General features: G+C 37.1%; 1 protein-coding gene across 2 annotated transcripts in view; it reads right to left on the bottom strand.

The window, feature by feature from the left end:
• The window catches only part of LOC136864740 (epidermal growth factor receptor kinase substrate 8), a 368,916-nt gene that overhangs the window by 191,097 nt on the left and 165,524 nt on the right, over positions 1-12,295 (bottom strand). For both annotated transcript variants that reach the window (XM_067142087.2, XM_067142088.2), the window contains exons 3-5: positions 5,029-5,105; positions 3,279-3,490; positions 1,217-1,378 (exon numbers count right to left, since the gene is read on the bottom strand). In XM_067142087.2, the coding sequence (XP_066998188.1) occupies positions 1,217-1,378; positions 3,279-3,490; positions 5,029-5,105 (451 nt within the window). The remainder of the gene's footprint in view (positions 1-1,216; positions 1,379-3,278; positions 3,491-5,028; positions 5,106-12,295) is intronic.

The raw sequence follows: 12,295 nt of genomic DNA, 5'->3' as shown, positions 1-12,295 counted from the left end.
ATACGCCAACCCCAATCATAACATTAATGATATTACTGAAAAAACCAGCATCATTTTTGACAAAGCCATTCCGACATTAAAGAATGATTACCCAAAATAGTAAACACACGCTCTAACAAACCAACGAATCACAAGCCTGACCCCGCCCCTACTTCTCCTACGGCCACTTTCTTCCCCTCCACCTACATTCCCCTCCACAGCTAATATGAGCCCCAGGCGCACTCGCAGTAGAACACAACAAGCCTTCAAACACATCGGCACAAGACTTCCACAACAACTATAGCAAGTACTCTTTCCATACACACACTAGGCATTCCTTCTTACACACACTACCGGCATACTTATATCACCTTATCTTTACAGACTACAACAACAAACGTAGACGAGAGAGGTGTTGCCACCAACTACTTCTAAATACAAGCTCGAGACCTGCTGTTTGCTATATTGAAACTTGCCATAGTATATCACAAGTTGGGATATATAACACAACAAAATTTCTTCATGACAAAGGCCCATATCAATAAGACGTACACCAGTTTCAGAATGTTCTCGAAGATTACCTTACGCAGCTAAAATCAACATAACTTAGAAGTAAAGGAACTGCACAGAGGACAGAAGAATGGAATCTATGTAGCATGAATTAAAAATTTTAACAAGTGTCTACCTATACGTACCTTTTTAATGTGTTGAAACTTTTTAAATGTTATATATTGTGGCCTGTGTGTTTTAATATGTTTTACATACTCATGTTCTAATTTGTAACTTTTTACCCTGACTACTGATATTTTAATTATATGCTATTGTATACATTTCCATCCCCCATTAGACATCCGGATGCCTAATACAATAACAACTTGTGAATTGTCTAATGGCTAAAACAAATCATGTACTAGCTGATGATGGCCGTTAAAGAGCCGAAACCGGTACTAGTTTAATCTATTAAAATAAATTGTGTATTGAATGGTGGAAAAACACATTTCTTATCTATACTTTGGAAGGAACTATTCACAAATCTGTGTGATGTCATCGGAGCTGCAGTAAGCCTTGTGCCCACTTCAGAACAGAATCGCTCTTCTCTGACGAATTACGTTGGGCAAGATTTTTCTTCTTTTTCTTTGTCTCAAAAAGCCACGGGGGGGGGGGGTGTCTAATACGTGAGGGAGTCTAATGCACGAGTAAATATGGTAATTACAGAGCATAACCCCAGAATGCCTACCTGGAAAATGTGCATCTCTGAGCGTGAACTTGACCTCTCTGAGCCTTGACGATCTTCACCCACAATGAACACCAGTATGTTGTTGTATATCTCCATGGAATCATGACTTGTGAAGGCAGTAGGTTCCTGGATTAACGCCACAGGAAATCGCTCCATCACAGCCTGAAAAACATCAAACCTATGGGATTAAACAAGAAAACAGTTAAATGGTGCAGAAATTTATGACCACAACACATTAACAATTCTAGAAGGGAATAGTACTAACTGCTATTCAGATCAGAGCAAGCTACTTTATTTGAATGGAGGATTTTACAATAATTTACATAGGACATTTTGGATAACTTTCTCCTTTAATGCACTACTGTATAACTAACAACCAGTAATAGTTGGCAGCTGGCAAGGGTGACTAATAATTGCAAATTCTATTTCCTGGGAGCCCTACTACTTTTGAGCCAATGAACTGGATGTTTCCAATGGCTGTCTCCAAACAATGATGTTATGAAGTCAAAGTACCCAAGGGTGTGATCCTTAGTTTCAAAATGTTGTGAGAGAAATTTGTGAGAGAAAAATCTTTACTGTTGTAACAGTGTAGGCTTTCACAGACAGCAACTGAGAGAGTGTTTCCTTCCAGGGTATTACGTCAATAAGTGTCGGCATTTTACTTACTCTCGAGTAGGTTTGTCTAGGCAGTCTGGTGGTCAAATGGAATAGACTTCTTCTTGTATAGGTGGAGGTGTGAGCTTTCTGGAGAAATATTTCTGCAGTTGTGCTGCTACTTATTTCTGAATGGTGAGAGCCAGACTCTAAGTGCAGGCCTAAGTTGTAGAAATGTCTCTCCATTTCAATCATCTCTCAATATAAACAAGGACAAAACTGGGAGATAGTAGCCAGCACATCAATTTCCTCAAATTTTACATTATGGTCCAGATGAGTGTGTGCGTGTTCTGAAATGCCAAATTTCTCAGGTTGCTTGAGGAAGTAGTGATGCTTGTGTTCATTTATTCTGGTGTCAGTACCAGTTTGGCATTTCCTATATACTCTCTCACACACAAGAACAAAAATTAATTCCAAGAGCTAAAGGGAGGATCCTTGACTGAATATAAAAGTACTGATTATAATGCGCTTAAGGACTTTACCATCTACTTCCAACCAGATCGGTAGCTGGCTGAGAAAACCCACGCACGCAGATCGGTACCTAACCAAGTCATGGGATTTTAACTGTGTGTGGTCAATGTCTGTAGCTTGGGAGCTGGATGCTTTTTCTCTCTCGAACATTCCTTCAACTCACACACTATGCTTTCCTACAACACAATAACACACAGTTCACTTCCCAAGACGGACAACGTCCACCCTTATTGGGGGCCTGTCTTACAAGGTGTGCACCAAGCTGTAATAGCCACACAAAATTATTATATTTTACAGATTATGAAAGCACATCATGCCAAGTAGAAGGTACAGTAATTATGACCCTGTTTGATGGTGTCAAGGGGTTGTCTGAACCAAACCTCTACTCCGAGGACAGTAGCATCCTTTCGCAACTCTCCGAAGTGAACAGTTACAGCAAGGAATATGTATCTTAAAGAGCCTTTCAGCCCTAACTTTGCCCAAAGGAAGACCCCAACCCACAGGAAATATTGATCTATATACCTATCATACCATCCATCCACTATCAATAGGATCAGTTAAGTCCTCTAGCAACATAGAATCAGCACTGTATTTAATGTCACAGTAAAAATGCTCTTCCAGTTTCAAATATATATCCAGATATTACAGTCCTCTTATAATGTAAAACACATTCAAATATAATGCCAAAAAATGCCAGAAAATAACAGAATAACATAGACCTACTCTACGATGTGGATTTATTTCACGTCCTAGTCTCTTCTTTCCTCATCAAAGTTAGGAAAAGATTTTTTTTAAATATAATATAGCCAAACTGATCTTTTGTAGGTGCCAAAAGTCAAACACTAATGAAAAGTTAACCTATGAACAGGTTATTTTTCCTAGGTATATATTTAATGTGACAGAAACAAATATTTTATTTTGTGTAAAGTTTACTTACCCCAGTTTCATAATCCATTATTAGCACCCAAGAACGATCAAGACGCAGTTGCATCTTTTGTGACCATATACCATTGGACTTCTCAAGCTGCAAGAGGCGGCGCATGCCATCAGCAGGGTATACAATGCCAGTCTCCTTTGCAACAGTGAATGTGGCCAAGTGTTCCATAAGGTAGGTTGGCATGTCATCACCAGCAACACTCTGCTGGCCATCTGAAAATCATAATTAGTAAATATGTTTATACATTGATTTCATTTTTAGGCTATTAAAGGTTAATCTACAGCACTGATTTACAGAATTTTTGGTCTTTACAGTCCCATGCAAATTAATCAGAACAAAGGAATTTTTTCATTATTTTCCTAATGGTAGTGACAGTCCGCTACAGATGACTTATTCTTATTTCCTGCATTCTCTACACATTATTGCATTGTTATTCAGTGTTGTTTAATCTGTATGGCGATTGTTGTGGATAAAAAAAGTATTTACCTCCAAGTGAGTCACTTTGGAGGATTTCTGAGGTGGGAGTAACACCTGTTTCTTCAAGGGATATGACTCCCAGGAACTGTAGTGTATAGCATTATCTCAAAATATTTCTATGACACAAAGAGAGTTACGGTACTAAATTTGGTGTCGGTGTAGAGACTATTGTACCGGGAAGTACACCTCAACCCCACATTTAAAAGAAGCTCCTTAAGGGGGAACATGATCTATTGAACAAAACTTGAAACTGCTAATGCATAAAGTTGGGACATGATCAGAAGATGTCACTACTGAATAACTGAGTAATATGTTATTTTAAAGTTTCCTAAACTGATTGGATTTATTTGTTTTGTTTTGGTGAACGTCAAGAAGTACGAACTTTTCTCCATAGATGTCTCTACAAAAACTGAGGTCATGCACTCTGGTGCAAGGTGGAAGAATGAGTGATTTAAAGAAGTTTTGTGTAAGTTTTCTCAATTAAATTAACTTTCATTTATTTTGGTACTTCAAGGTTAGCAACACTTCCTTCTCATCCCGCCAGCTTTTGAGTCTGGCCAATAACAAATTTTCTGTATTTATTTTTCAGCCAATCACAGGCTTCTTGTAGGTTTTTGGTTCAACCAATAAAAATGAAAGGGTATATAAGCTGCGGCTTTTCCAGGTCACCTTGTCTTATTGATTGTCAAATTTCTGAGTGTGTGTGTGTGTTAAGATAGGAGGCGGGGCCGCCTCATTCTTCAGCAGGCAGAACATCAGCCCAGGTAATGGCCATCAGTTTTCTATCTCTGTAGCTATCTCCGCAAACTCACCCGACGGCAAGATTCTAATCTTGAACTATGTAACCACCTGTTTCCTAAAATATAAACTTCTTCTTGTAATGTAAAATTTCATAAACTCTTAAACTGTAAATCGGGGATAGAGAGTGCGTTTCCCTCTCGAGTTCCCCTTCAATTTATCTGGAGGCGACTACGATTTTGTAACTGTTTTTCTCATGTAAATCATAAATTAACTTGTCCTTCGAGTCACCTCAGTAGTTTGGGATTAGCCTCTGTATCATCGGGCCACAAGCCCAAGTAGGGTTTTAAAATTTGGTTTTCAAGGAGCGCAAGTGTACACCTCCATATATTTTGAGTTGGGACCAGTTTTTTTTAATGTGTTGTTCTTTTATCTCAAAATACTTCTATGACACAAAGAGAGTTACTAAATTTGGTGTCGGTGTAGACACTAAAAGTAGAATTATTCAGCAGTACAAACAAACAAAAATTTTTACCTGTTGAGTAGCCATTAGAGTGGACACTTGAACGGTGGTAGGGTAACATGTCTGCTTGTTCTGGATAATACGATGAGCTGAAACAGTATTATACATTATTTTTAGTGGCAATGATTATGGTGATTGGCAATGGCTTGAAATTTGTGAATATTAGGCATCACACACATACACACACACAAAATCAGAAATCTAAGCCCGAAAAGAGAACAAAAGAAATATAATACATTCAAAGATGAATAATAGAGGGCAATTTGCATTAGATTGAAAATTAGATTTGTACTAGTCTACTTGGCAAACACAGATTTAAAACTCATATGATCCAAACAAAATATATAACATATTTAAAGCTCCATCTTTTCTTTAGTTTTCTTTGGTTTTAATTATTTTATTGAGTCTTGCCATGACACCAACCCTCATAGTAATTTACAAATTAGAAACTGCCCTTTGTCATGTCTGTCATCCCAGAGTTTGCCATGGCTTGAGCACTGACGATACATGCTATTGTAGTCAATGCGTAATGCTCTGTGGAGGTACCACTGGAAAAAAGTGTTATTTGCATTAAACTGAAGCATTGTCAGATGATTTTAACTGCCATGAAATGCTGTTAGGTAGAACATTTCTGAAGACACAAGCCCAAACAATTTATCTTAGTTTTAATCATTTTCACTGGACACCCATTTAAATGTGTCCATGTATTAGTGTCATTACTGCCCGACTCCATGGCTAAATGGTTAGCGTGTTGGCCTTTGGTCACAGGGGTCCCGGGTTCTATTCCCAGCAGTGTTGAGCATTTTAACCATCATTGGTTAATTTCATCATCACGAAGCACAGGTCGCCTACGGATGTAAAAAAAGACCTGCAATCTTGCGAGCCGAACACGTCTTCGGACACTCCCAGTTCTAAAAGCCATATGCCATTTCATTTCATTTACTGTTATTTCTGTGTAACATTCTATCCACATAGCTGGTTCTGTTATATCCAGTTTAACATATCTAGAATCCTTGTCTTTGTCAGGCAGCCCACCTCCTCCATGAAAATGTATGTTTGTGTCATCTCGATGTGGTGCAGCTCTTTTCAGTCACACATCCAATGGAGGTGAGCTGCATGTATCTTTTCAACCACACACCAGCCTTCCCACCGATGTCTGAATAGAACCCAGGCCTCCGAAGATGGTGGCTAATAGTGCTAATTATTATGTTACGGAGGTTGGAAGGATAAGATTTTAACAGCAATGCCTGAACAAAAGCAGAGGCAAACAGTAACAGCATAGGCCCCAGTAAATTAAAAATTCTTTATCAATGCCTTCTACAGTTTAAACAGATCATTTCCTTTTCTGAGCGCCATCATTTATCAATTATCTGACATCCTAAAAGGACAATTTGAAACATTCATGTTTTATTTATGCAGGACTATTTATAGATGTCTTTAAGTAAACCAGGTAAGCAGTGCTTGAAAAAGCAAGTATTGCAGAGTCAAGTTTGTGGAGATATTTATGCTATTTATTCAGGCTGTGTATGTACAATGGCATCAGTTTCCATTGTTCTAGTATTCTTGACCCCAATGAAGTACATTGAAACTCCGAGGTGGGTTATCAACTTAAACAGCTTTGACAAGAACATTGTTCAGAGGACTGTTTAAGCTCTACAACAGGGGTGAATTCCCAATCTTGCAAAAAAAACTGCTCAAATTTTGGAAAAAAGCTTCCATACAAATCTCAAATTCAACTGCATTTATGGAATACTGCAAAGTTTGAGATTCAGATACAAAAAGACAAATGACAGCTGAAAATTCAAAAGGAGGAGCAGTCACATCGTAGCAGCAAGGTTAACATTCTTACACATGAAACAGTGAATTAGTATTTGTAGTAATATCCAATTGCTGAAAGGCAAGTGCCTTACAGCATGACACATAGGTTCAGTAATGAATAAATCCCTGAGATCAACTGGATATCTCAGTAATAATTTTTTTAACTACTCCTATTTTTGGGTAAATGACACATATGGCATTTAAAGAGTGGTATTTCAACAGGTTCCTAAATTATTTACAGGAGGGAAGCATGGTGGTGATGACTAATGCTCCTCTTTATTTAAGGACAATAAAGAATTCCAAAGTGATGAAGAAAGCAGTGACAAAAGTTAGCCAAAGAGGAACTGTCCCAACCAGTAGCAGGAGAAGAAATGAACTTTATATTTTCTCAAGATATTATTGTGCTCCTAGTATACTAGCAATTTCATACAATGTTTTACTGCTGTGGCACATGACACTGGGATAATCACTTTTTCGAGAGAGAGAGAGAGAGAGAGAGAGTGTGTGCGTGCGTGCACACACAAGCAAGTGAATGGAGCAGGCTGACTCTCTGAATGTCACTGGCTGTGATAAACTGCTTCGCATTTAAAAATTGATGTAGGGTTGTACTTTTTTTGTTTGTGGAAACTTGATTAATTTTCTATAGATGTAGAAAAAACAAGCATTGCAGTGAGGTTTGAAGAACTATTTATACTATTTATTCAGGTTATGTATGTGCAGTCCATGGACTTTGAAAACAGATGGTTCCAAATCTCCCATGAAGGTCACCGAAACAACTCCCTTAATTTTGTCTTATTTTTTTAATTTGCACACAAGTTATTGAGTCCACATGAACAGTTTGTTTGTTTTTCTTTATTATTATTATTATTATTATTATTATTATTGGTTTAATGTCATGCTGACTCCAAAGACAGGGGCAATACAACTTTCAACATTGCTGAAATTCTCTTAAATATCCATTTTTGCCTTATACAACCATTAAAAAGTTTAGATATTGAACTACATATGTTTCCTCATTTTATTTTTCAATAGCCTCAGGAAATAGATTTTTACTTGCAGATGTGTAATTGCATTATGAAATATTTAATGATAAATCAATCTAATCACCTTGAGGATCTCAGGGCTGTTGACTGATTGCATTAAGGAAGTTTCAACTTACCAAATAAAAGCGAATACTATCAGCCAACGTGATGATACGTGAATGAGCAATCATTTAAGCAACTGCTCAAGTCGTAGAGAAAGAAATATGTAGTTGCAGAAAATTCTCGTTCGTACAAAATGGATGGATAGCTCATTCGACTGAGCCACTACTCTATTATTATTAGAGATGGGTTCTCGATACGTTCAATACCCTGACACTCTAATTGAATTTGATTTAGTATTTGATATATCGATATAGAATGATACTAATAAATATGAGCTCAATACTTTTTTGATACTATGTTAATAGAATACTACAATGTTTAGTTAATATTGTTAACTTGTCAGAAGTAATAAATTTTAAATTAGTCGCAGCAAGCACATGTTTCAACTCATAAGTTTTTATTTTTACAACTGGCCTGTGCCACGCCGACACAGATAGGTCTTATGGCAATGATGGAAAAGGAAAGGGCTAGGGGTGAGAAAGAGGTGGCCATGGCCTTAATTAAGGTATAGCCCAAGCATTTGCCTGGTGTGAAAATAGGAAAACACGGAAAACCATATTCAGGGCTGCCGACAGGGGGATTTGAACCCGGTACTCCTGAATGCAAGCTCACAGCTGCTCGCCCCTAACCGCATGGCCAACTCGCTCAAACTTATAACTTTCAAACTAGCAGGTATACCGATGGCATTGTTTATAGCTCTACTGATCACATAACAAAAGGAACCTTCCTCTGAACATTTCTGCAGATGTTCTGGTGTTAACATGTCTGAAGTAAACATTCCTTTAAAAGTCATGTACAAAGGCAATAAAACATGCTAAACTATAGTTTTTGTTTTTCTCTCTTTTTCTTTTTCTTATTTTACAGTTGATCTCAACAGGGCTCCCTTTTAACTTTTTAAACTTATTTTAACTCATTTTGATGACACACTCATGTGGAATTAAATGTTTTAAAGAATTTTAACCCTGATGATGGACCTTGAAGAGTCTGAAAACCGGTTTTGAATTAAAATAGTGTACTGATACGACTGTATATGATTAATAATAATTACCATCAGCACTGTCACTAAGATGGCTTTGATATTATATAATGATTATAAACTATAGTTTGAGGAATATACTTTCTAACTTGATACTGCATTAATTTGTAGCATTATTTATTTTCAAGTTAAACGCATATGGAAAAACCATGGTCAGCCTACAAAATAACCTAGTTTGAGTGCAACCATTAACAGAGACTTTCAGCAAAAATCCTGTGAAATTATGAAATCACACACAAGGAAGCAACTTAACAGTACCTTTAGCACAAAAACTTAATTTAGTTTTAGATTACCATTTTAAAATTTCAATTCAGTTATTATGAAGTGTCATAAGCTGGTGTATTTTGTAATCTACCACTTTTGGATAATATTAGTGAAGTGTCCAGTTGGATCCTGTCAGAAACGACTGAGTTATTTGCTGCATTTGTAAAAACAATTTCTCGTGAGGAGGAAAATCTCACAATGCTAGCAACCTGAAGAAACATGTCACCTCAGTCCATAAAATTATTTTTATTGATCATGAACATCCCAACAAAAAAAAAATGTATGTGGTGAAATGTAATAAGTGAAGAAATAGGAGTGGAAGAGTCTGTGCCCATTCATTCCACTTTGAAGTCATAAGCACATATCAAAGGATACCCTCCCAGCAGTAGCGGAGATTAGGGAGGGCGAGGGGGGGAAGGGGAGAAAATATTACTGTACATTTTTATTACTTTTTAGCTGGATGAAACTAGGAATTACAGGAATTATTTTTAAAAAAGCAACTTTCACAAGTCCTGTTATCTTACCAGCTAATTCTGTCCCTTATTTTCTTTAATTATTAACAAAATTATTAGTGGAAATACACACAAAATGTCATTCACCCAGCTAACTGATTTGTATGGCACACAGCAAGTAGTGCAGACTTTGCATGTAGTGTGATAAAGGGTAGCAGGGGTATTTTCTTGCCAAGGTCAGGGACTTGAGGTATGATTCACCCGCTTTCCGTGCGTATTCGTCAGTCTGGCAGTCTCTTTAGTGTCTGTTAGTTTCTTAATCAAATGTCAAATGATTTTAATTGTATAATCTTGCCATACTCCTTTTTAATTGTAATAAATGTGTAATATTGTTCCTTTGACGAGTATTATTGTATAGTTTTGAACCAAAAATCTTGAAAAGCTATTATTATTGCACTTAAGTTGGTAAACTGTCAACCTTTACCTCTCTGCCAAAATTCACTCAGAGAGCATCAAATAACTTCCCATTTTGTAGCTGGTTTTTTACGTATATAACCTCCCCTTCCCCGCCGTCTGCTATATCCTACAAACCCGGTACTGTTTGTTGTCGGTACATATTTTTTTTGCCCCCACATTTTAATTCCTAATCGCTGCTACTGCCTCCCAGAAGTGCATCAAAAAGTAGAAACAAGAGTAAAAGATGATATACGATATTTAATAGTGTCAAATACTTGTTTAACATTTGGTTTGTGGAAAGACGCATAACTAACTGCTAACTAGAAATACATATCACACTATATTTCAATTTACAATTATATGGACACTGAAGAGTTAACATAAAAATGTCTATGTAATAAATAATATTGTATTTTACTATCTTATTACAAGAATGAAAGTACTGGAGTATTGAGTAACAAGGCAAAAAACAGACTGGTATTGAGTATTGACAAAAACTGGTACTTCTTCTTATTATTATCATCATCATCATCATCATCATCATCTTCATCATCATCATCATCATCATCATCATCATTATTATTATTATTATTATTATTATTATTATTATTATTATTATTATTATTATTATTATTATTATTATTATTTCTTTCACATCTTGAGACTGCCAGGAAATCTCCTTTTACAACTAGTGATGAGAAATTTTGGACAGAAGACAGGAGGGTAATGGATCCATCAAATTCAGCAAGATCTCAAAGCAGCTGGACTCGAGATAGCAGATGCAGAGGACAAAAATAAAATTAACACCCTTCTCAAGACTCACAAATTTTCAGCAGAAATGACACAGAAGGGCTATAGCAATTTCAGACTGAGAAAATTACGATCGGAACAAATGAAAAATATTGGGCATATCACAAGAACCAAACAGTACAACCTTCAAAGAGAAAGTGAGTATGGAACGACTCAAGTGGTCCGATATAGCTAATAAAGTTAGTAATAATTTATCCTTGACCTTTTTCTAAATTAACTGGAGTCGACAATTAAAATGGATTTACACCAGTTTTACGGCCGGATGCCCTTTCTGATGTCAACCCTATGTGAAGGGAAGCATTTACTATTGTTGTACTTTTGTGGTAGTTGGTAGTGTGATGTGCTGTATGAAAATTATGAGAGGTGTATTAAGATGAACACAAACACCTAGTCCCCAAGTCAGAGGAATTAACCACACGCAGTTAAAAACCCCAACCGAGCTGGGAATCGGACCTGGGCCCCTCTGAACCCAAGGCCAGCACGCTGCCCACAGAGTCAAAGAGCCAGACCAAGCCACATCTCCACTGCTTTAGGATAAATGCTGCCGAGAGTAACTGCCTAATTTTATTCCGATGATCTCAAAACAAAAAAGAAACACCACCATTATGGAGTCAAATTCTATTAAAAGACATCGAGGAGATCTCCTGGTTCAGTGCCCTACTTACAAACATACCTACCAACAGAACTGTTTAGAAATAAGGACATTTAATCACAATGTCAGTATTCTGAATATTTGTTGATAATTAATGTTACTGAAATACTAGTTTTGGAAAGAAGAGAGGAGGGTAATGGATCCATGAAATTCAGCAAGATCTCAAAGCAGCTGGACACAAGACAGCAGATGCAGAGAACAGAAATAAAATGAACACTGCTCTCAAGACTCACAAATTTTCAGCAGCAATGATCGATGACAAGCACATAACTTCTAAGTAATAGCCAGTGGTTATACAAATGTTAGGTTGTAGGGATTTTGTCTCAGGCCTTTGTTCCAGAGGGCCCTGAGTTCGATTTCCGGCCTGGTCAGAGATTTTATTCATGTCTGGTTTATTCCTCTGACTTGACAAACTTCTCTTCATAAACACACAATAAGCCACATTACACTAATAGACAGTATAGAAACACACAATAGTGAATACACCCCTGCACATAGGGTTGCTGTTAGGAAAGGCATCAGCTGCAAAATAGGGCCATGTCCATATGTGCGACACCACCAGGAAGTGGGGCAAGCATAGGAAGGAGAAGTTCCCCCCCACAAATGTATAATATCAAATCGCATAAACAAGAAGCCAGAAGTTTGA

Source organism: Anabrus simplex, chromosome 2 (assembly GCF_040414725.1).
Source record: "Anabrus simplex isolate iqAnaSimp1 chromosome 2, ASM4041472v1, whole genome shotgun sequence".
Taxonomy (NCBI): domain Eukaryota; kingdom Metazoa; phylum Arthropoda; class Insecta; order Orthoptera; family Tettigoniidae; genus Anabrus; species Anabrus simplex.
This window is presented reverse-complemented; position numbering and strand designations above follow the sequence as displayed.